Genomic DNA, 27190 nt, shown 5'->3' with positions numbered 1-27190 from the left:
ATAGGTCACGGGAAGTTTCGATCCCAATGTGTGGATATGAATATCGGGTATTGGTATCGGGAGACTTTTTGAGCTATATAGGTCAAGGGAAGTGTTTGATCCCAATTTATGGGATCGGGAGCTGCTGTTGAGCTATATGGGTGAAAAGAAGTGTTCGATCCCAATGTGTGGCTGTGAATGTCGGGAATTGGTATTGGGAGACGTTTTTGAGCTATAAGGGTGTTACAAAAAGGTACGGCCAAACTTTCAGGAAACATTCCTCACACACAAATAAAGAAAAGATGTTATGTGGACATGTGTCCGGAAACGCTTAATTTCCATGTTAGAGCTCATTTTAGTTTCGTCCACCTACGCTTAATGGAGCACGTTATCATGATTTCATACGGGATATTCTACCTGTGCTGCTAGAACATGTGCCTCTACAAGTACGACACAACATGTGGTTCATGCACGATGGAGCTCCTGCACATTTCAGTCGAAGTGTTCATACGCTTCTCAACAACAGATTTGGTGACCGATGGATTGGTAGAGGCGGACCAATTCCATGGCCTCCACGCTCTCCTGACCTCAACCCTCTTGACTTTCATTTATGGGGGCATTTGAAAGCTCTTGTCTACGCAACCCCGGTACCAAATGTAGAGACTCTTCGTGCTTGTATTGTGGACGGCTGTGATACAATACGCCATTCTCCAGGGCTGCATCAGCGCATCAGGGATTCCATGGGACAGAGGGTGGATGCATGTATCGTCGCTGACGGAGGACATTTTGAACATTTCCTGTAACAAAGTGTTTGAAGTCACGCTGGTATGCTCTGTTGCTGTGTGTTTCCATTCCATGATTAATGTGATTTGAAGAGAAGTAATAAAATGAGCTCTAACACGGAAAGTAAGCGTTTCCGGATACGTGTCCACATAACATATTTTCTTTCTTTGTGTGTGAGGAATGTTTCCTGAAAGTTTGGCCGTAGCTTTTTGTAACACCCTGTATAGGTCAAGGGAAGTGTTCGACCCCAATTTATGGGATCGGGAGCTGCTGTTGAGCTATATGGATCTCGAGATGTGTCCGATTCCAGATGATATTGTGTTTGGACAAATTTGAAGAGTTTTGTGTTGTCGGTTTTTTTTTTTGTTGTTTTGCGTGGTTTTATAAGGGGGTGGGTGTCTAAATTTGTTTATATTTATATCTAAAAACAAAGATGATGTGACTTACCAAACGAAAGTGCTGGCAGGTTGATAGACACACAGACAAACACAAACGTACACACAAAATTCAAGCTTTCGCAACCAACGGTTGCTTCATCAGGAAAGAAGGAAGGAGAGGGAAAGACGAAAGGATGTGGGTTTTAAGGGAGAGGGTAAGGAGTCATTCCAATCCCGGGAGCGGAAAGACTTACCTTAGGGGGGAAAAAAGGACAGGTATACACTCGCACACACAGACATATCCATCCGCACATACACAGACACAAGCAGACATTTGTAAAGGCAAAGAGTTTGGGCAGAGATGTCAGTCGAGGCGGAAGTACAGAGGCAAAGATGTTGTTGAAAGACAGGTGAGGTATGAGCGGCGGCAACTTGAAGTTAGCGGAGGTTGAGGCCTGGCGGATAACGAGAAGAGAGGATATAGTGAAGGGCAAGTTCCCATCTCCAGAGTTCTGACAGGTTGGTGTAAGTGGGAAGTATCCAGATAACCCGGACGGTGTAACACTGTGCCAAGATGTGCTGGCCGTGCACCAAGGCATGCTTAGCCACAGGGTGATCCTCATTACCAACAAACACTGTCTGCCTGTGTCCATTCATGTGAATGGACAGTTTGTTGCTGGTCATTCCCACATAGAAAGCTTCACAGTGTAGGCAGGTCAGTTGGTAAATCACGTGGGTGCTTTCACATGTGGCTCTGCCTTTGATTGTGTACACCTTCCGGGTTACAGGACTGGAGTAGGTGGTGGTGGGAGGGGTGCATGGGACAGGTTTTACACCGGGGGCGGTTACAAGGGTAGGAGCCAGAGGGTAAGGAAGGTGGTTTGGGGATTTCATAGGGATGAACTAAGAGGTTACGAAGGTTAGGTGGACGGCAAAGTTTGTCCCCACCCAAATTCCCCAATTTCTCGCGCTTGTCCAGTTAGTGTCATTAGGCTTTTTGTGGAACACGTGTGTGTTTGTTTTTCAGTGTATTTTCGTCTTTATAATGTGTACGTAACGACTTTATATGCGCTATATTCGAATCATGGTTTATGGTCGTTTCCGCCATATTTGTGACATCACAGGTCAAAGCAGACAGGCAGGATCGGACGCTTCCGTATTTCCCAAAATACCAAAGAAAAACTGAGCTAATACTTTGGCAAAATACACCTGGTCTAGAGTGAAAGTTCCTGCAATATTCCTTACATGTTTCCACAAGAAAACATGGCTATCATATTAGCAGGATTCAATAGATGTGGTAGGCTACAAATATTTATTAATAACTATTAAATTTGCACAAACCCAGAACTTTAAATTAAACATCTCTCTACAGAATTCTCCCCACTAAATGTTCTCCTATCAGCAGATAGGCTTCAATACACAAATTGTGACACAGTCCTGTACTTACAATTAAAAACCAAGATAGAGTTTTTTATTATGATTTTTACATAGTATAGTTATCCCAACAAAAAAACTTACATACATTACATATACAACCTATCAAAAATAACACACACAGTACACTAAAATAATCCCAATGAAATTGACCTCCACAAATTTTAACTTACACAATGTACAGAATTGAATCTCTCTCTTATAAACAAACAAAATTATTGTAATCAGTCAACCTCAGCGCAACAAAATTACTCTAACTGTTTTCCCCACATCCATGTACCAAAACTCTGTCTCCTTATTGTTCACATGCATCATGATGTCATCAATATACACACCTCTCATGAGAATAGATATTGCCATCAAAGCCTTACGTTCTTCACAAAAATTACACTTGTCTACAAATCAATAAAGTTACACAATTCATATATCAATGTCACAAGATGCAACTGTGCTGTCATTATCTTCCCTAACATTTTTTCTCACCAGAGTGAGTATCTTTTGAATTGCAATTTTCTCTACTTTTTCCCTTGTTCAAAATCAAGGCCTCTTTCCTTGTAAACCAGTGTACTCATACCCCAACTTACAAAATTTTCAACTATTGCTCAAGGATCACATTTTAATTCAGAAGGGCACATTTCGTTTCTTCATAAATATAAATATCTATATCCTCAGACTGCACATTATTCCTTCCTACCCCCTCCACACAATTATCCGCTATTACATTAACTACAATATCTCTTTCCAGATTTGCAACATTTATAGCACACATATTAATTACAAATAATTCTTCACTATCACAATGTCCCTTAGGCACCACAACAACTGTATCCATCTCAACTGTTTCACTTGGCATGCCCTTCAAGCTCCCTAGCCATTTTATCTTCATTTTTTCCCACAAAATGCAATAAAATAATTATTCATTGCAGAACATGACCTCCATTCCATCACATTATTTTCAAATGTACATTTAGAATCTATGCCTCCATCAAGAGCCTCTTTAAAACTGAATAAATGAATCCTGCCTCCAAAGTAACAATTTCAGTAGCCACAACATCCTCACATCTAATTTTCCCATCTAAAACATCATCTTCATTTCCCTTTAGCAATACATGACTTACTACCAATACCTTACCAACCTTTCCACAAACATCTTCACCAACATCCGCTGATATATTATAAAATTACCCACACAAACTTCCTTTGCACCTGTTGATACATATAAAAAATTATTTCCCACATCGCCTTCACCAACATTATTCCCTAATAAATCACCACCAACCTCACAAAAATTGCTGTTACTGCATCGCATGTCATCAGAATTCACAGTTAAGTCAATTTCTGCTAAGTTTGGATTTACTTCTTTCGCCGTTTTGGACACCAAATTTTCCCCTATAATAGTACCCTGAATAAAATAAAATGTCCAGCCCCAAATTCTCACTATTTATTTCATTAATACATTTTTCTACTTTTGATGTGCACTCTTCTCTGTTGTGCTACTTAACTCTTCTTCTTAACTGTCGCTTGGGCCTTGGAGACCATATGCGTTCTAAACATTCCTCTTCCAGTGCTCTCTGTTCCTGCGTTTTGTAGTCCATTCTCCTTTACTCAGCCCACTGTGTCCTCATCGATGTCATCCTCCCATCTGGTTCATGGCCTTCCTCAATTCCTTCTGCCCCCTATGGATCCAGAGAATGCTACTTTAGGTAGTCGTTGTTCCTCCATCCTAATTAGATGTCCAGCCCAAATCAGTCTCCTCCTCTTCATCCTTTGAATAATATCAGCCTATTGTTATAGCTCCTTCAGTTCCCGGTTTTTAAGTATTCTGCACTCCTGTGTTTCTGGGTCTCTCTTTGGTCCAAAAATTTTCCTTAATATTTTCCATCCAAAAACTAATAATTTTTGTTCATCTTCTTTTCTAAATGTGAAGCTTTTTCAGCCATATAGAGCTACTGGCAGAATTACACTGTGATATAGGCTAAATTTGAAGCTTCTGGAAACATCTCTACTGGATAACACATCTTGTAGGCCAAAATAAGCTTTATTCGCTGCTGCTATCCTCGCTTTAATTTCAATTTCTGTTCATTGATGATGCTTCCCAAATATTTGAAGGTGACTATTCTTTTAAAAGTGAGATCAACTGTCAGTGGACTACCATCAATGGGTTCCTTGCTCACGGTCATGTACTCTGTTTTCTTCTCAGTAATTTCTGATCCTGCTTTCCTTGCAATGTTTCTGTAGGAACTTGTCATGAGTTGTAGTTCTTCTTTGTTTCCACTTATTAGAACAATATCGTCCGCATAAGCAAGACAATGTATTTTATTCCTAACCATCTTTACTCCAACTGGGTTTACTTTTTGGTGTTCTCTATCTTTTCCAAAACTTGTCTGCCTTCATAACGATACCCACCTCCAACATTTTAGCATCAATAGTCAAATCATAAAACATAAGTTAATTCCATACAACACTTGTCTCATTCCTTTCCAATTTATTCTGCCACCTATTGACCTGAGACATGGTGTAACTCAGTTTTTCAACTTCCTATCTTGATTTTAATGTCCATGAATCTCTGGTCCGCCAAACCTCTGGCCCCTATCGTGACCTCCATTCTAAAAATTTAAATTATCATATTTTACTATTTATAATTGTTATTATTGTTTCTATGAACATTATTATTATGCTAGTTGCATTCGTGTTAAGTAGCTGAAGTTTATATATAGTAATTGGAAATATGTCTTCCTCTCCTTCTCCCCCTTCCTTTCTCTCTGTCTGCCTGCTCCTCCTGCTCTCTTGGTCCAGCTTCTTCTGCTCCCCCTCTCTCCATCCATCAAGTATTCCCCCCTCTCTCTCCCCATCTCCTCCTCCCCCCACGTCTCTCCATCTCCCCCTCACCTCTCTCTCCATCCATCTCCTACTTCCACCTCTCTAAGTCCATTTCCTCTGTCCCCCAAAATAATAAATAGCCTATGTCCATCCGAATGCTCATTAGGATATCGTGTAAAAATGTGAAGTATGTCAGTCAAGACTTGTTAGAGATTTTTGCTATATCTTTTCCCTTTTATATATTATTTATATTTATATATTTAAAAAATATATCTATTTCTGTCCAAATGTCTTTTACTACATCATATAAAAATATGAATTAAATTAGACAAGAAGTATTTTTGCTAATAATGTTTCTCTTTTACATATTATATAATTTATGTATTTATATACATGTTAAAAATATAGCTTATGTATGCCCAAACATTTATTAGAATATCATGTAAATATCTTAAATAAATTGGTTACAAACTTTTCAATATTTTTGCTAACAACATTTTCCTGTTGTTAGAGCATGAAAATCTGCAATAAATCGTTCAGGACCTCTCTGAGATTTTTGACAATAACATTGAACAGCGACCTTTTTTATATAGAAATGGAGCTTTATTATGTTTATATACTTTATAAATGGTCAACATTAATAAAACCGACAAACTGCATGGGTGGATTCCTGACAGTAAATGGAGGAAAGTAGGTCCTTTGAACATGTGTCTGGAAATGCATCATTACCACAGTAGATGGTGCCAATGAATGAAAATACCGCTGACCACATTCCACATATTCCTTCTGTGTTTCAGTCTGTGGGACTGACACAGCATACTACAAGCAGCAGAATGGCACAGTATTCTTGTCAGGAACAAGTGAGATGGTGTTTCTGTACAGCCACACAGATGGAAATGGTCAAGAGGCAGCACGGCTATAATACAACAAACACCCTCACAGACACCAACCACATCACACAACATTTCAAGCCCTTTTTGGGCATCTATGTGATCATGGGTCCTTTCAAACAGAAAAACATGTAGAGAGACAGTGGATTGTGCGTACACCAGATTTGGAGGACCAGGTTCTACAGGGTATTGAGACGAACCATAGTGAAAGCTCCAGGCAACTGGACCGCCAACACTGTGTAGGTCAAAGTACAATTATGTGTATCCCACATGACAACTGCTACTATCCCTATCATCTGCAACCCCATGGAGGCCACTCTGAACATCTGCTGTAATGTAGATGCGACGCAGCTCTGCACTATGTTCTGGAATGATTTGTTGTCATTGTCTCTTTATAGACACTTGTTCATAGAACCTTTTTTTCCTCCATTTCCAGTCCCTGCAGTCTGTTGGTTTTATTGATGTACATCTTGTACATTAAAAAGATGTTGCTTATATCTGTCTGAATTTTTATTAGTCTATCAACTGAAAATCTGAAGTAAATCAGTAAAGAACTTTACGAAATTTTTGCTAGTAATGTTTATTCTTTATACAGCAAACAAATTTACATATCACATACATTAAAATATGTAGCATACGTCCATCCAAAGAACGTCTTGCAAGTTTTGGTAACAATTTTAAACGACGACTTGTCTTTATATAGTAGTATACATTGCCATTTCCCTGTAATTAAAATTCTGTGGTCTGAATTATGGGGCCTGTCCCAATTTCTCAATGAAATTTGAAATTTTCTGTTGAATCGGTTGACTATGCACCAGGTCTCACTATAGGAAATCCAGCAACTCTCTTGTAAACACTGCAATTTCCATTAACATTCCCAGCAACTGGTTTATTTACATTAATTTTGCCATTCAAGACACACAAAACTCTGCATTAAAACACTGTCTTTCCTGTAATTCAGCCCATTTGATAAACCAATCTGAAGTCACATTTGCTTTGCTTCAGTCCAAATTTTGTTCAGAAAATATTTCTCAAATGCATCATAACTGATGAACAAATTACTCTTCAAATTTGTCAAATAAGTTCATGATCATGCATCAAGCTCCCAATCTCTCTTTGTGATTTTTATTTTTTTCTTCATCAACATTTCTAATATGAAACCATCTCTACAAGCTGTGAGAAAACTTACAAGATGATAGTTTCCATTCTTTGCAAAACATTTTGATTTTCTGTCCCAACACACACTACCTTAATCACAGTAGTGGTCTGACTTGCTGATAAAGAATTTAGCTCAGCACTTTATCTTTTAACCTGCTGCTCGTACTGTGAAGCTTCTTCACTAATTCCCACTTCAAAACATTGTTCAGTTTTTAAAACCTCTTTCTGAGACTTTACTAATTTTCACAGAAAAATTGCAGAACACCTTGTCAGTCTCCTCTTCGAGTGTTGTCTGCCTCAGCACATAGTCCATCACATCGCCACTCAACTCATCCTACATCTTTTCAATCTTTTCACACAATGTTTTTTGAACTCTAACGACTTTGTCATTGACAATGCCAATGTCTCCCAGAATTCTTTCCATTTCTACTCTTATATTTCCCAATTCCGGTTAGATTATTCCTCAATCTCAATTTTAACTTCCCCAACCTCAGATTTTACGTTTTCAATGTTGGATTCTAAACTTTCAATTTCTGAATTTAATTTACCAATATTAGTATTCAATTCAAAAGTCCCCTTTCTATCCTAGAATTCAAATTTTTAAAAGCATGCCTTAACCATGCCATCGAATCTTCCGCAATTACATTTCCCATATCTAATTTTGGGCTATCGGGCCTGCTAACATTAAATGACCCACATAAGCTCAGTGAATTTTTAATCACTCAAAACTCCATTTCTGATGATAGTCCTACAAATTCACACATATTTCCACTATTGATATCAGTAGATAACTTATCGGTTATCTTGCAGCCTTTGCTTTGCTGCTGTCACAGAAGTTAAAACCGCAACCAATGCCAATGCTGAAGCCACTGCTGGCGTTGCAGACTTAAGGCCCCTGTGCTGCTGCCATTGGCCCCAGTGCTGTAGACAATGTCTGCGGCATAACTGGAGTCTCTGTGGTCTCGAAATTTTTATAAGTCTCAACAAATGTTATAGTATTCTTGAGTCCACTTGCTGTCCAAAATAAACCACTTCAAAAATCCTAAAACCATGATATCAAGTCACCAACAAACACTTTATACCTAAGACCCATTTGCAAACAATGACCGACCGACACAGAATGACCGTTCGACCATTCACTTGTGGTTATATGCCTTTGGTTTCCCACCAAAATTCACAATGAACATACGACAAAGAAAATGGATCACCATTTACAATACATAAATGTAATAAGTACAACATAAATGTCAACTGTGAGTTCTTTCTCCCCCAGTCTCCCTCAACATATGGAGTATTCAATATGTAATAGTTTCGTTGCGTAATTTAAACATTGTATAACTTATAACTGCTTCAATAACACAAAGCATAGAGGTGCACTCCAGTCTACGCCCTCCACACACACTGCAACATTACTGTATCTGCAACAGTTTATTTATTCACCATCACCCATCATAATAAAACTACTGTCATGCAAGCCCAGCCACAGGCAAGAGCTAATAAGTTATACATACGATACTTAGTTACAAAGGGTAAGGTATAAGGAATGCCATGCTGCATTTTTGTTCTGGGTAAGTGTGGAAAATAAGATGGCCTGGCACATAAACATCATGAAAAAGATATAAGACACATAATAATTCTATAAATAAAATATACATAGATGTGTTTCTTTTAGTGGTGATAACTACTTTACTCCACTATCATTTAATAATTTGTTTGTCCAGATCATATGAAGCATTCAACTATTATTAATTTTTAATTATGTTTATAAGAGCATTCATTTACTGCTACAACTTAACTTCAGTAGTTTTTGGGATATAAGTAATATTAAAGTCTCAATACACGCACCTCAGTGCTATGATTATTCTGATGTGATTTGTTTTTCTGCACGCCAAAACTTTAGCATATTTCTTTTAAAATTTTGGAGTATTTCTTAATAACCTTGGCTTGCCACATTGCAACAGCTGGCATCTTCAGTGTTGGCACCTTCCTCCACACCCTCGTACTCAAGCCAACACTCATCTCACCCCTTCCATGTTGGGAAAAAAACATCAATTTGCTGTCACTGGTCACCTGCTCGCTGGGAGCAATGTGCACACCATAGCTGGCCCAGTTGCCTGTTCTCGCACCAGCTCCTCAGCTGAACCAATACTGACAACTGCATGACTCCAATAGCTTTAGACAGCTGAAGTTCACCACCATATCCATTATTTTACAATGCTATGTGCTGTCATATAATTTATGTGATACATAGAGAATCATTTTCTTTGAGAATACTGTTGTATTTGTAATCATGTAACAAATTATGTTTAGTTAGGATGATGTGGCTTGGTGGCTTAGTGGGCAAGTGCAATGTTCTGGGTTTGAATCCTTAACTGTTGCTAGGATTTCTTCTGAAACTTAAAGCTCCTCCCACCTCCAATAATGATTTGCCAAGAAGACAGGTTTTTTATTTATTTAATTTTCTTAAGTCTAAATGAAACTCAGACTTGTACTTGTTTACAAAAAAAAAATGCAGATAATCAACATTTCTCTCGTTTTCTGAGTGGAAATATTATTATTTTTGAGTTGTTGTGTTTAATCTGAGTTAAATGTTTCCTTTTAATACAGGGTGTTTCTGTAAGAGTGTGCAAAAATGTAACAGGACATAGAGAATGCTCCACTGAACAATTTCAAGTAGGAAAACTGGGTTTGGAAAAGCCAGCTTAAGGAGATATGGAAGTGACCTTTCCTACCACTTTGTCTAACATTACTGTTTTCCAGCTTATCTACAACTAACATGTGTACAAGTTTACACATACTGTGAATGATGAGCCTGATTCAGGAAGTCCTGATGAAGGTTTTGTTTACTGTGGTTCTGTTGTATCATATTTATATTGTCCCATGACACAATGTGCTATGAATCAATGACAGGCCCATTCATTACCCAGTGCTATTCAGAGACGCACAGTATAATATGACGGAGCAGCACCAGTACAGTTTTGCAGAACTCACTGACATGCATCTTGTGTATGGGTAAGTACGTTGCAATGCTCTCATTGCTGAAAGGCTGTACAGGTAACAATTTCTTATGAGTCACCTCCTAAAGTCACTTGTGTATGAGACCCCAGTGAATACGGAGATGAAATTAGTGTGCAGAATTGCAGCTGCCTGTGATGCGATTCGATACATATCATGGATATTTGTTAGGGTGCGTCAGAATCTTGTTCGCTGATGTCATGCTTGCACTGAGGTTGATGGCCATCAGTTTCAGCAGACTTTGTAAAATACAGCACAAATGACATGTTCATTGCGTCAATGATGGTATTTGCAGTTAACTGTAACTAATGTAAATACAGGGCGATGATTACTGAACTACATGAAATAAAATTGTCATAACTTCTGGACGGTTTGCCTTAGGACATTTAAACTGCAAAACTGGCTGCAGGACATGATAGGAATCAGCATGCGCATGCATGGTTTGGTTTAGCAATGAAGCCCACTTTCATTTGGATGGATTTGTCAATAAGAACACTTGACGCAGTTGGGGGACTGAGAAACCACATTTCATGACTGAGAAGTCTCTTCACCCTCAACAGATGGCTGTGTGGTGTGCAATGTCCAATTGCGAAATAATTAGCGCAATATTCCTTGATGACATGGCGACTACTGAATGGTAGGTTTTGGAAGATGATTTCATCCCCATTATCTAAAGTGATTCTGATTTTGATAAGATGCGGTTCATGCAAGATGGAGCTCACCCCATTGAAGCAGGAGGGTGTTTGATGTCCTGGAGGAGCACCTTGGGGACCGCATTCCGACTCTGGGGTACCCTTAGGCCACTGGAATCAGCCTCAATTGACTGCCATAGTCTCCAGATCTGAACACATACGACTTCTTCTCATGGGGCTATATTAAAGACAAAGTGTACAGAAATAACCCCAAAACCATTGCTTAGTTGACAACAACCATTCAGGAGGTCATCGACAGCATCGATGTTCTGACACTTCAGCGGGTCATGCAGAATTTTGCTATTCTCTGTGCCACATCATCATCAATGATGGCAGACATATCAAATGTATCATAACCTAACTCCAAATATCTGTAGTGACATTTACATGTTGAATGAAGTAAGTGCATGCCACAGCTTGTAATTAATTTACATTTGTTTTTCATATAGTTCAATAGCTGTCGCCCTGTAAAAAAGTACACAGTAATGTGATTTTATTCCTATTATTTCCTCAAGCTGGCTTTTCCGACCCCAGGTTCCCAGCCACAAATTGTTCAGTGGAGCATCCTCTATGTCGTATTGTACTCCTTACTTATTGTTGGCTTCTGGAACTTTCGGAGCTGAACATGTCTTTTCCCTATGAACACAGTCTTGTTCCATAATGATAACAATTTCCCAGCTCCCAGGGCCATGTGCTATCTTGGCATGGGGAGAAGAGTGGGTGCTGAGCTTCCGTATGGAGCGAACGCATGCCGCCATGCCGCAAATAAGTAATATACATAATTTGGTATAAAGTGGAATTAAAAATGTTATGTCAGTTTGTAGAAGAAAAATATTTTAAGTTATTTCATGGAAAGGCACTTGGAATTGATTACGACATTTATGGTTGCTAGGTGTCATGCTGGAGCACCAATAATTGTCGTAGAGAAAGACTGATACTGTGCCGTGTTTGAGAATAACTGATTGTCATAGAGAAAGATACTGTGAGTAGAACATAAATGAAAAGGCTCTCATGATCAGTGATTACATGCTTAATTACCAGGATATACAGGGCGTTTCAAAAAGAAAGAGCAGATTTCAAACATTTATTTCTCAAAAACTACAAATGATAGAAACACAATTCAAACGTTTCTTGTCAGAGAAAGGTTCAAAGTTTTTCAATGGTCCGCGCAGAAGTTCCATGCAAATCCGCAGTGGCGCTGGCGTTTGTTTGTAGGAAAATGGCGACGACACCACAGGAACGATCATTTTGTGTGCTGCAATTTGCAAAGTTAGAGTCCATTGTTGGTGTGCAACGTGCATTCCGCCGTCAATTCAACAAACAGCCGCCTCGTCATAAGCAAATTTATGAGTGGCATCACAGATTCGTAGAAGATGGTTGCATCTGCAAGCGAAAAAGCACGGGTCGTCCACGCACATCGGATGAAAATGTCGAGCGTGTCCGTGCAGCTTACGAAAGGAGCCCTAGAAAATCCACGGCACGGGCAAGTCACGAACTAAACATGTCTAAAACAACGGTATGGCGCGTTCTGAGTAACCGTCTGCACATGAAGCCGTACAAACTGCAGTTATTGCAAGCATTGCGTCCTGACGACCACAACAAAAGGTTCGAATTTTCAACTGCAATTCTACAGGACATGGAAGAGGACAATTTTGCCGAACGATTAATTTTTTCAGATGAATCAACGTTTCACATTTCTGGTAAAGTTAATCGGCATAACGTACGAATTTGGGCGAGTGAAACTCCGAGGGACGTTATTCAACATGAAAGAGACTCACCAAAGGTTAACGTCTTTTGTGCAATTTCGGTAAACAAAGTTTATGGACCTTTCTTTTTCATGGAGAAAACTATCACAGGAACCATTTACCTGGACATGTTAGAAAACTGGCTATTTCCTCAACTTCAGGAAGATTCAAATCACTTCATCTTCATGCAAGATGGCGCCCCACCACACTTCTCTGAACCTGTACGACGGTACCTAAATAACACCATTCCAGGACGGTGGATTGGAAGAGCAGGAGCACAAGATCAATGTCATCGTCTGTGGCCTCCCAGGTCACCAGACCTTACTCCCTGCGATTTTTATTTGTGGGGGTACATAAAGGACTGTGTTTATGTCCCACCTATGCCCGCTACTCTTCAAGAGGTACGACATCGAATTGTTGCGGCCGTGAATTCGGTAACTAAAGACCAGTTGCGTCGTGTGTGGCAAGAAATGAGATACCGGTTTGATATTTGTCGTGTAACAAATGGTGCTCATATTGAGGTACAGTTTTGATATTTGTTGTGTAACATTTGGTACTCATATTGAGTGAAGGACCGTTGGAATTGTGTTTCTATCATTTGTAGTTTTTGAGAAATAAATGTTTGAAATCTGCTCTTTCTTTTTGAAACGCCCTGTACAATGTAGCAATGGGTAGTTCAGTGTGAATGTGAAACCAACATAATTGTTAAATGAGACTGGCTGACAGCAGCCACTATTAGGGAAGTGTGTTACATGAAAAAGGAACAATGGACGTAAATAACTTGTCTTGTACTTTTATTATTTCAATGTGGTCTTCCTTAGTCTTTAATCAAATAACTTTAATATCTGCAGTGTAGAAGAGACATAGATTAGTTTCAGGCATATGGTCATGTTAATTATGTAACAAAGGTCCCATTCTCGAGTCTCATAGTCTGATAGCTGCAAAAATAAACATAAAAGACATTTTAATGAAGAGAGCAAGGAGCACTACATCTAGTGACCATGAAAAGATGACTGTTCTTCAGTGAAGAGTTGTCAACAAAATGCAATAGTGGGCATTGAACAATAGAGCTATGAGCCTACTTGTGGAGAGAGAAATAAAAATACATCACTGCCAACAGAACATGTACGAAGTGGAAATCTATGGCACCTTGGATTGCACTGGTTTGAGACAAGACGAGTCACTATGCATCATCTTGGATTGCTGTGGCTCGAGGTGACCACCACGACAATACAAGGGTGCAGTGCAGCTTGCAGCATCACACCGTATCACAACTAACATCACTGTAATAAAAGTAAGTGCTGCAATAATGCCAAATGCCCAAAGTTTGAAGTTATTGCTGTAGGCAAAACCTTTAACTTGTTTGGTATGTACCAATACTTGAACGGGGGAAATTAGTTAGGCATGTGCTTTGTACTTTTGACTTTCAAGTGTAAAAATGTATTCAGTAAGGGAGCAAACATCAGCTGTTAATGTTGTGGGAATTTGGCTTGATAAAGAGGGAGAATGCAATAGGTCAAGGATCAAAGATTCCAGTTTTGAGGACATGACTAACAAAGAATTGGTAGACACGGAACTGTTGGAGGAATTATGTGCGAGTAAAACCTCAATGGCACTGACACAAAACAGCAAGAGCTACAGGTGCCCTACTCCATGGTAAAACTAAACAGCAGTCATTCACCAGTAGAGTTCAGTTGGGTATGACACTACTACTCAACACAATAAGGGAAAGCCAAGAGAAAACCGCAAAAGACCTATGAGAAAGTCAAAAGGCAACTGTCAAGAAAATAAAGGAATTAAATGAAAGTCAAAAAGAAATGCCAAAAGAATTAAAATACAGTCAAGAAAAATCAATAACATATTTTGCAAGGAAACAAGAAAAGGTAATCATGAAGCTCAAACAGTGGTATGATAAGTGAGTGGCGAAGATATAAAAAGAGAGACCAGAAGAGAAATGTACAGACATATGTGAAGATAAGCAAAATATGCGTCTTGTCAGAATGTACACTACCTGTGGAGTCACAATTAGAAGCAACCTTAGACACTGATCTGTTAATGGAAATACCTAGTTCTGAACTTAACATGCCAGGCAAAGTGACAGCTATTGTGATTTTAAATGACAAAACAACTAGTAATGCACCAGAGGTGGTAGTTCACTATCAGATGCACACAATCTCATTACATATGCAGATGTCTTCTCAGTGGATAAGGAACTTACTTAAGAGCAAAATAATCAGACAGAAGATGCAAAGATTATTGTTGCAGAGAAGCTAGAGCAAAACGATAAGAAACAAAAACAAGATCCACAACAGCAAGCAGCCAACCAGCCTGAGTGTCACTTGCAATTAGAAAAACTGTTAATTATTTATGAACAGTGAAACATTTAGTAATTTTCACACTGTTTGTGTTTAGATATCATATCTGTGTTAGGCTAGCAGCAATGTCATTATAATGTCGTTGGAATGAACAGTAAAATTTTCTTTCTTTTTAGCTTTCCATAATTGCCACATTTACAGAGTAGGAGTGTCACATGCTGTGCATATTTTGATCTTTTGTTGGGAGTATGGACACTGAGTGGCTCATTATTTACATGTCTGAGGAGCAGCCAAGAAGGCAGTGGAGGGGAATATAATGCAATGCACTTGCCACTCCTGCCTGGCCACATCTGCTGAAACTCAACAGGTGTGAAGCACAGAGCCACCTCAGATGTACTTCCGCAGCACCATTGCATGATACCTTCACAACAACACATGACCAGAAAGGCTGTGTGCACATCAGTGGCCTTCAGACGTGGCTCTGGCTGCTACGCAACATACTGCCACTGCCACCTGCAGAGCCAGTGACTGTAACCAACACCTGTTGCTTCCTGATGTGATGGGAGAAATGGAAACTTTAAGCCACACAACTACCTATTACTCAATGATTGATGTTCACCATGCCCGCTTGGCATCTGTTGCCTGGCGTCATCAATCAGCTGCAAGTCCACCTAGCAGTGAATGTATGCACTGCTAAAAGTGTACTGTGACAAAGTAAAAATGCCAAAATATGCATGTGTTTGTGAGTGTCTTGTTTCAAGAAAAAGGCATCCAAATTGTATTAATTGTATATCTTTATGTTTTTTAACTGCAAATATCACATTTTCTGTCTGTTTTTCTTTATTTACATAAAAATAAACCTTTATGTATTTCTTTCTGTTATGATAACTAATGTTCTTGAACTATTATTTGTGTTATACATATTGACGGCATGTTGTTTACATTTGAGATGGATTTTTTTTCGCTCTGTGGCTCTAGATGTGACACGACAGTAAGTATTCTTGTGCTTTATTCCTTCTTCATATCTTCTACTGATATGACCAGATTAAATTAGTTTTTAAAAAAAGCAGCCTCTGCATGTAACTTCTGGCGATTCATAGGACTATGCATTAACATTAACACAATTAAGATGTGCCGTATGCTGTAGACATTTAAAGTCTACATGAAGTACTTCTTTGGCACTATTTTTATGGACACCTGTACAAAAGCATTTCAATATTTTTATTGCTATAAAATGCAGTTCTATGCAAATTTAATTTCTATGTATGATCACTGCCTGCTTATCAGGTACATACAAAAATGTAAAGATTGTAATTTTCAGCACAGGGATGAGAGAATATGGAGTGTACATAATGTTTCTTTGTATTATGATATAGTCACTCAGGAGGGAACCATTTCAGGTTTGTTCAATGGTTATTTCTTTTTCAGTGAGATTTCTATTTTCTTTTTCATGGGGTTTTCACAAATCTTCTTTCACATGCTTTTTTTAAATCTACTGAGGAAATGTAAGGAGCATTGCTATCTTTGTTGTCATAACACATCAGTATTGTATTACTTATAATCAATGTCTTCTGAAACTTTTAGAGCTGAACATGCCTTTTCTCTGTGAAAACATGGTCTTGCTGTATAATGACAACAACATCCCAATACTCGGAGTCATGCACCATCTTGGCTTGGGGAGAAGAGTTGGCACTGAGCTTCCATATGGAGCAGAAGTGTGCCATGATACTGCTAACTGGTAATGTGCAGAATTCTGTAGAAAGTGGAATTAATAGTTAAAGTGTTCTAGTTATTTTGTGGAAAGGCTATTGAGACTAATTACAAGTTTTATGATCAGTACAGTGTCATGTTGGAGGCTTAATAACTTTCATGGAGAAAGGTTGATGGAGTGTCATGTTTGAGAATAAGTGATTGTCAGGGAGAAACATACTGAGAGTAGTACATAAATGGGAAAGTTTCCATGATCAGTGTTTACCTGTTTAATTATGAGGAAACAGTATGTAGCAGTGGGTACTTCAGTTTAAGTATGAAACCAACATAGCCCTTAAACGAGGGTGAATGAAAGAAGACATTGTTAGGGAAGTGTGTTACATGCAAAAGGAACAATAAAGCCAACTGCTTTAACTTGTACTTTTATTATTTCAAAGTGACTTTTTCATTCTTTAATTCAATATTTGCAGGGTATAAGAGATACATTTTCATATTAGGCACATGGTCACATCAACTACTAACAAAACATGATCTCTGTGTAAAGGTCCCATACTTGAATCCGATAGCCAAATAGCTGCCAAAATAAACAAAAAAAGATGTTAAATGAAAAGAGCGAGGAGCTTTACAAGCTGTATAGATTTTCACTGTTATATAGCAGTATGTTTTATTTCCACATAGTCAAAATAACTTATATTTTACACAAAATCACATTGTTCTGCTCAATGGATTTTGACCTTTTTGCAATAACAAGATTCAAGTATCAAAAGTAGTAATTCACCATTGCAAGTAATAGCCAGGTGATGATTCTGATCCATTCTTCTCCCCCCTCAGAGTCGATTGATCATTCTTGTAATGTTACCCGGGTGGGTCAGAAATGCCCACCCTCTTCCGTATTGCCCTGTACTTCATGCAAGTTGAAGAAACACCAATCCTGCCCTGGCATTCCAGAAGCAGCTCCCCATACCACACAGCATAGTGTTCGGTCTTGGCAACTGAGGCCACCTAGCTGCAGTGTGTGAACAAGTGGCCCACTGGCCACATGCTCAGCAGTGGCATGGGGTATCAGTCTTCACTGTCCGCTGCAGTGCAGGCTGCTCTCCTGCCACCACAGAAGCTTACATTAGAATTCCAGCTGGACATCAGTACTGTCATGTTGTTAAGCAATGAGGACACATTATGGCAGCTCAACTCTCCTTTGCTCAAAAGGCTGGGTGCCATGTGACGTCATACTGCCGGAAGGCCATTCTTCAAGTTGGAGGGCCAGTTAGGTACAAAAACATCAAACATGTACTAACCTGCCTAATTGTTGCTCCCCTGCTGCTGCTAATATTTTTGGCTTGGACACCTTTACCAGTTTTTGGTTTCAGAGTAGTGGACCAAGTTCATTTAGTTTCTGAAACAGTGCCTTTTATGACCTTGATGCTCTGTGCAATTCACAGGAGATTTTTGAACCAATGTTTGGATCTGCACATAATTTTACTGATCCAGCTGTATGATGCCTTCAGCGATGCCAAATTTTGTAGAACTTGCCTGCTACTGTTGTGGTTAGAGAAGTTCTTCAAATATCTTCAGGATTTAAGTTTCATTTCCCCACTTTCAGTCAGTAAAAAGGATGATACCTATATCAGTCCATGAAAAATCTAACAGGTCTTTACAGATTTGTTACAATTTTAAGACCACTAAAATGCCCAATCCAACAATGATCTCTATCCTATGCCTCCCCTCCAGTATTTGTTAGCTAAACTGGTCAAGAGCCACTACCTTTTTCAGATAGATTTAAAGGAAGAATATTAACAACTGCTGCTCTATGATGCATCTGTCAGCCATTAAGTATCAATTACGCAATTCAGCTAATAGAGGTGCAATTCTCTCTCTTTGGGGTTGCTAGTTCACCCAATGTTTTCCAAAAGTATTTAGAATAATTAATTCAAAGTATTCCACACAGTGGTAATTATTTGGATGATATTATTCTTACAGAGTCGACTCATGCAGAACACCGCAGGAACTTCAAATCCCTTTTCAAGTGGGTCCAGGGAAATGGCTTACATTGTCCACTGGACTTTTATCCAGAGGGTAAAATAACTGTGGCACATTCTTACTCACAAGGGTATCATGTCCACACGTGACCTTGCCAATGCAGTCAGTCATGTGCTGATCCCTACTAAACACGATACTTATACTGATCCCCACTAAACATGAAACTTAGTCATTCCTTGGTAAAACCAGGTACTATGCCACATTTATTCACCATGTAGCACAAATTATGCACCTCCTAAATCAGCTGCACAATAATGGCTTTAGATTTGTGTGGTCAGCCACCTGCCGATAGGTGTTTCACTGCCTTACGGATGGTCTCCAGGCTGCACCATCTCTGATACCACATACACTGGGACAATGATGTATTCTACCATGAAATTGTGGCAGTTTTATCCCATAAGTTGTTGGATGTTTCTTAACTGCCAATCAGTCACCTTTGCATTGAGAATATTTACTAAAGCACAGTTCAAAAATTCACAAAATGAGAAAGAGGATTTAATGATCTTTCTTTGGAATCAAGAAATTTCATGTATATTTACAAAGTAAAGTAAACACTGAATGCTGCCTACAAGGCAGAACGAGTAGCGATCTATGATCTTGGGACATGTGATAAGCAAGTCGCCAATTCCTTCAACCATTATGCCCAGCAGATGAATTCTGGTGATGCTGCTGCTTCTTAGTTCAAACAGATCCTCATTTAGCCTCACTAAGTGGACCTGTACCAGAATTCAGATAATGCCGCTGCTTCTTTATTCAAACAATTCCTCGTCTGGTTTCACAAGGGCTTAGTCGACACCATACCAGACCTCCCTACCTCAAAAAAATCTAGAGGAGGTGCTGGGAATTGATCCCGGGTCCTGCCACATTGAAGACAGCAATGCTAACTATTCAACTACATTTACATGGCAACAAATTCCACCTACTGACTGACCACAAATCCCTGATTTCTGCAAATCCTTGTTTTCTGCACAGCATGACCGACCTCCATACAGGCCCACCTAAGTGTGGGGAATCAGCGTCGGGATGACTGCATCCAGAGTAGACCCAAGGGGTTGTCATCAGCTACAAGGATAATCAGTTGTTTGACATCATGGCCAGACAAGTCCCTCTGAACCACAGCTCTGGCCAGAGCCACATCCATTATCAGTGGCACTGCTACCACCTTCATTCCCCGGGATGGATGCCAGGGTCACACCTGCTGGGTCTCTCCACCTCGCCCCACATACCAGTACAACCTCTGCTCCCGCAACGCTGCTTGCCAGAAGGCTGGTGAAGAGATCACAGTATTGGAGCCTCTAGAGGTGGAACTGCTCTCATTGCCCTGACCCTACCTCACTGCTGTTGTACCCATTCAGTCTCTAATGATCTCAGAACATTAAACTCTAATATTCCTTCCTTTCCTTGTCATGCCTACTCAATCTGCTGCCTATGGCATCCTCCCAACTACATCGCCTCCACCTGTCTTGGTTGACCCTAAGCCTGAGGTTCTGGATCTGTCCACAGGGGGTTATGCTGCTCCACCAGCGGCTCCCCTCCCATAGCACCAGTATAAGCTGGGGCATTTTCAGGCTACATGCTGATTTCAGTGGGAAGCGATTTAATAGCTCCATCAATGGCTAATATCAACCGCAGCTCACAAGTGCTACAGCTTGTGGTGGATGACCACCTCCGGGATTGTGCATGTCACGTCACATGGGCCAAGCTGCTTGCAGCAACAGCACTAGGCAGGCAGCTGTGACTCTATTTAGTACAGTCTATTACATGAGTCATTATCAATCACGCTGTTCTCCTTATTAGATTTCCTCACAGTACAGTATCTGGACTTTTTTGTTCTCATTTTTTGATTTTATTCAGTGTTCTGCTCTTGATGAACTTTGCTTTGTTTATGGAGCATGCATTGGTATCAGAAGAGGACAGAAAAGTTACCATTGTGCAGAATAAACTAAGACAACAGACCATTCCCCTGGAATCTAGACTGTGTTGGAGTGCTGTGCTGATGTAATCTTCTCAAGCTTTCATCTGGATGGCTGCATTGAAATTCCACAATGTTTCTATGAGTGTCACTCTCATCATCTTCTGGCAAACGTTTTCACCTGAAGGTAACAATAACACTGCAAAATTTCAGCACAGCCACCAAGAAGGGTTCATCAAGCCATTCCTCATTTCCTTAGAAAGGGACAACAATAATGCAATCAGCAGTCAGAATCTGTTTACATATTCTAAGGACTGATGTGAGGTCAACTATGTGAAATTTGGATACCAACCCAGAACATTTTCTTGAGTAAATACGAAAAGATTCCATCCATTTAAGAGTGCTTAATGACAAAGCACCAAGACTGCATTACAAATAAAAACAGACATTTATTTGCAGATAGAAATTAAATACTGGAATATAATTCTTAAGAAACATGTTATTATCTGTGAATGAAATTACTGAAAATTACTTTTCTTTACAGTCTCTATGATACAGTAACATCCTATTTTTAATAACTGTGTTGGCTAGGAATCACATAACACAAAAAATAACATCAGAAATTGCTGTGATTATGCTAACCTTTTTTCTGTTGCTTTCTTAGCTTGTCAGAATCAACTAAATGATGGGATTTTGAATTCTGCACCTTTTGTTCCATGTCATCTCTCATCTTTTTGGTTTGTGATAGTGATTCATGATAATTAAGTAGCTGATCCTTCTGTTTTGTTACCTCCTGCTGCATTGTACGGAGAGTCTCTTCCAAGTCTATATGCTCCTTGTTTTTCTTCCTGATGTCTCCATCCTGAAACATGAAAATAACTATGAGATGTAATTTTAAACCAACAAGTGATGAGAAAATTATATTTCATGCAAGAAAAAAGAAAGTAACATACCTATAAATTTCTACTGACTACTTTACTTGCATTCCCTTCACTCTTATTTCGTACAGTCTATCCTAGTTAGAAAGGCGTGCTTCTTATCCAGACATATTTCAGTCCCCAGTCTCTCTCTCTCTCTCTCTCTCTCTCTTTTTTTTTCTTTTTTTCTTTTTATCTCATCAAATAATCTTTAGAAAAATCTCACTTCCTACATTCAGCCCCTCTTGAGCAGTAAGTACTGAAATTACGGAACTTTTTCATAGAAGCTGTCAGCTAATCAATTTTGTTTCTCCAAAATGTGAGTCACAAGCTAAGACTTTCAAATATAACATGAAAAAGTGCCAACCTTAGATACGAAATATTGTCTGTGATATATGAAAATATTTTAGCTTGCTTTAATTAAAACTAGTAAGCCCACAATTCATTAAAAATTGAACTGCCATGCATAAAATGACTTCTAACTTCTGATTACTTAACAAATGAGTTAATGTTTTAAATATTTGACTTTAACCATGGAAGTGTGGAAAAGTTTGGAAAAGATTTTAATTTACGTTTAAAGCTTGTTGAAAGTTTCTAAGTGCTCTCGTTAGCAGCAAACATGGGATGAGTATAGCCTGGGTAATTTGCACTCCATTTTAAGTACAAGCCTGTTTTCCACATACATCAATGTGTAGGATGTAATCTCATTAAGTATGCTGTAAAATGATGTAATTTTGGAGGTCCATTCAGTGGTATATGTGGATATTGTCTGCAAAATCTGTTGTGAATAGAGGTAGTACTAAAGAAGTAATAAATTAAAACATTGTGCCTGATGTGGCAGTGTTGCTGCTTCAACTGCAAAAACGTATTAAGCAATAAACTCTCTTTTCTTTATCAATTTGTAGCAGAAGGTGGAGGAGATCAGCAAGAAAAAGTTTAGTAAAACTTTGAAACTATGTGTAAAGTTGGTTGCATGTCTCTAACTGCTTTCATTCTCAAATGCTGGATGAATATAGCCAGGGTATTTGTACACAATAACTTATGCTGCCTCAAGATACACTGAAGCACCAAAGAAACTGGTAAAGGCATGTGTATTCAAATACAGAGGTATGTAAACAGGCAGAATACAGCACTGCAGTCGGCAATGCCTATATAAGACAACAAGTGTCTGCACAGTTGTTAGATCAGTTACTGCTGCTACAATGGTAGGTTATCAAGATTTAAGTGAGTTTGAACATGGTGTTACAGTCGGCACACGACCGATGGGATACACCACCTCCAAGGTAGCGATGAAGTGGGAATTTTTCCGTACGAGCATTTCATGAGTGTACCGTGAATATCAGGAATCTGGTAAAACATCAAATATCCGACATTGTTGTGGCCAGAAAAAGATCCTGTGCTTATGTTATATTAGGTTAAGAATGGGACCAACGAGGACTGAAGAGAATTGTTCAACATGACAGAACTGCAACCCTTCCACAAATTGCTGCATATTTCAATGCTGGGCCATCAACAAGTATCAGTGTCTGAACCATTCAATGAAACATCACCAATATGGGCTTTCAGAGCTGAAGGCCCGCTTGTGTACCCTTGATGACTGCACGACACAAAACTTTATGCCTCACTTGGGCCCATCAACACTTACATTGGACTATTGATGACTGGAAAGATGTTGCCAGGTCAGATGAGTCTCATTTCAAATTGTATCGAGCAGATGGATGTGTATGGGTATGGAGACAACTTCATGAATCCATGGACCCCACATGTCAGCAGGGGACTGTTCAAGCTGGTGGAGCCTCTGTAATGGTATGGGGCATATGCAGTTGGAGTGATATGGGACCCCTGATACATCTAGATATGACTGACAGGTGACACGTATGTAGGCGTCCTGCCTGATCACCTGCATCCATTCATGTCCATTGTGCATTCCGACAGACTCGGACAATACCAGCAGGACAATGCAACACCCCACACATCCAGAATTGCAATAGAGTGGCTGCAGGAACACTCTTCTGAGTTTAAACACTTCTGTTGGCCACCAACGCCCCAGACATGAGTATTATTGAGCATATCTGGGATGCCTTGCAACATGCTCTTCAGAAGAGATCTCCACCCCCTCGTACTCTTACAGATTTATGGACAGCACTGTTAGGATTCATGGTGGCGACTCTCTCCAGCACTACTTCACATAGTAGTTACGCCCCTGCCACATTGTGTTGTGTCACTTCTGTGTGCTCGCCATGGCCTACATGATATTTGGGAGATGTACCAGTTTATTTGGCTCTTCAAAGTCTATACACAGTTTCTGACTGAAATACTTGTCTTACTGTATTAAACCTTTAATATAAGATTGTACCTCTTAATGAGTAGATTATGGCAGCAATTTAAATTAGGAAAATAATTATATGAAATATTGAAAATCAAATATTTGTCATCCCTGGAAACTGTTAAGAGAGGCAACCTGCAACTGGGAATGTGAATGATGAATCACGAATCAGGTTAACCATTTAACAATATAGATGTTATGATTGAATTTCTGACTGCACTTGTTAATGTGGCATACATTCTGATAATCAGAAAATCCAGGGGTCAATCAAGTAAAGGAAACTGAAAAACAAATTCATCCGGAAAGCTGAATAGCACTGAAAATATGCACAGCACTGTGGGTTAGGATACTATATGAAACACTGAAACAGTACCTAAAAATTGTTTTCACAGGAGATTATAACTGTGTCTTCAGGGACTCAGATATGCAAATCAACTTTCTGAGTCCAGTGTTCTAACATTCACTACCATGACATAATAAATTTCAGTTTGTCAATTCACCTGCCCCACTCATGGAACAGAATCTACTGTAGGTGACACAACATGCAATTTAGAGAGAAGCAAATTCATACAACCCTAACAGTACTTTATGAAATGAATTGATACTGTGGAATAAGTCACAAGTCAAAGTCACAACGAAGTTTATTTATAACAGGTTCTGTATGCAATGTGTCATTATTTATGACTACACTTAGGTTCTGTATGCAATGTGTCATTATTTATGACCACACTTACTATTTCCTTACCATCACAGGAACATACCACTCGTTAAATGTTCTGTAAGATGTGAAATTCACTCATTAACCATTATTTATGATGGCACTTAATAGCTTTTCTTGCCATTAAAGAAACATAATTTGTATTAAAGTTTCTGTAACGTCCAGTTCTCTTGTGCTAGTTTTTGTCTATTCATTGATTTACTGACAACAGTGACCTACATCTTCATCTATACATGCTCTGCAATATACAGAACACAGTGGATGATACGTAGTATCAATATTATAAATTTTCTTATCTCTTCTGGTTGTTTAATGAGCAATGGAAAAATGACTATCTAAAAGCCACTGTTCTTCATCCCTATCACGGTGGTTTTACAACCTTCTTAGACTGCAGGTTCTCTAAATTTACCCAATACTGTTTCACAAGAACTATGTCTTTTTTCCAAGGATTTCCATTTAACTTCCCCAAACATTTCTGTTACACTTTTGCATGGGCTGTATAGACCAGTTACAATCCTGGTAATGCATAGTTGAATTCCTTCATTGTCTGTTGTCATGCCTACTTGATAAATAGTCCAAAGACTGAAACAATACTTTAGAATTTGTTGCACTAGCATCTTGTATACAGTTTACTTTGCATATGCATTGCATTTTCCCAGAATCCTTCCATTTGCTTCCTAACCGTAATTTCACATTAGCACCCCATTTCATGCCCTTAAACACTCACATGATGTGTCAAGCTAAAATTTTCATAACTAATACTGTAATCATATAGTTTTCTATTCTTTCTCTTTGTAATAAACATTATTTTATGTTTATGCATATTTAGAGAGAGCTGCCATTCTTTACGCCAAGCAGAAATTCTGTCCTAGTCTTTCTGCAATTTCTTACAATCATCCAATGATGACACATTTTTGTACACAATAGCATTGTCAATGCTGAGGCTACCTGATAAAATGTTTATATATGCTGACAACAATAAATGTCCTACTACATCTCCATCTACATCATACTCCGCAAGTCAAATAATGGCATGTGGCAGAGGGTACTTTCAGTATCACTATTTGATCCTCCAACCCTGTTCCGCTCGCGAATAGTATGTAGGAAGAATGATTGTCAGTATGCCTCTGTATTGGTTCTAATTTCTCGAATTTTCTCCTTGTAGTCAATACGCGAGATGTATGTGAGGGGAAGTAATATGTTGTCTGACTCCTCCTGAAAAGTACTGTCCCAAAATTTCAATTGTAAATCTCTCCATGATGCACAATGCCTCTCTTGTAACATCTGCCAGTGGAGTTTGTTTAGCATCTCTGTAACACTCTCTCGCCAGCTAAAAGAACCCGTGACGAAACACGCCGCTCTGCGTTGGATCTTTTCTATCTCCTGTATCAGTCCTACCTGATATGGATCCCAAATAGATGAACAATACTCAAGAATCAGGTAAACAAGTGCCTTATATGCCACTTCTTTCATGGACGAGTTACATTTCCTAAGATTCTTCCAATCGATCTGAGTCTGGTGTCTGCTTTACCCACTGTCTGTTTTATATGGTCATTCCACTTAAGGTCGCTCTGGTTAGTTACGCCTAGATATTTTACGTCAGATGCTGTCTCCAGCTGTTTGTCATTAATAGTGTAGCTGTAATGTAGTGGATTTCTTTTCCTGTGTATGCACAATGTGTTACATTTATTTACGTTCAGGGTCAACTGCTAGAGTCTGCACCATTCATCAATTCCCTGCAGGTCATTCTGCAAATTCTTTCTATCTTCTGGCATTGCTACCTTGGTACAGACAGCTGCATCATCTGCAATTAGCCTTAAAGAGCATCCGACACTCTCTACTAGACCATTTATATATATTGCAAACAGCAACTGTCCTATCACACTTCCCTGTCGTACTCTGGATATTACCTTTATATCTGTCAATTTAGTTCCATTAAGAGAGGCGTGTTGAGCTCTATCTGCAAGAAAGTCTTGAATCCAATCGCAGGTCTGTTCCGATACTCCGTAAACTCGTATTTTCTTTCATTAAACAGCAATGCGGGATGATGTCAAATGCCTTACTGAAATCAAGCAACACAGCATCAACCTGAGAGCCGTTGTCCACTGTGCTGTGGATCTCACGGAGGAAAAGAATGAGCTGAGTTTCGCTGGATCTCTGTTTCTGGATGCCACGTTGATTTTTATAGAGGAGATGTTCATTTTACAAGAATGTCATAAGTCTTGAGCATAAACAAGTTCAACAATTCTAGAACAGATTGGCGTCAAAAAATGGTTCAAATGGCTCTGAGCACTATGGGACTTAACAGCTATGGTCATCAGTCCCCTAGAACTTAGAACTACTTAAACCTAACTAACCTAAG

The 27190-nt window shown here is 39.1% G+C and overlaps 1 protein-coding gene across 1 annotated transcript in view; it reads right to left on the bottom strand.

Moving 5' to 3' along the window:
- LOC126236611 (coiled-coil domain-containing protein 40) overlaps positions 1-27190 on the bottom strand; it is a 425031-nt gene that overhangs the window by 352273 nt on the left and 45568 nt on the right. Inside the window, exon 3 of the mRNA XM_049946047.1 lies at positions 21510-21729. Within this exon, the coding sequence (XP_049802004.1) occupies positions 21510-21729 (220 nt within the window). The remainder of the gene's footprint in view (positions 1-21509; positions 21730-27190) is intronic.

The sequence above is a fragment of the Schistocerca nitens genome, chromosome 2, assembly GCF_023898315.1.
Source record: "Schistocerca nitens isolate TAMUIC-IGC-003100 chromosome 2, iqSchNite1.1, whole genome shotgun sequence".
Taxonomy (NCBI): Eukaryota; Metazoa; Arthropoda; class Insecta; order Orthoptera; family Acrididae; genus Schistocerca; species Schistocerca nitens.
This window is presented reverse-complemented; position numbering and strand designations above follow the sequence as displayed.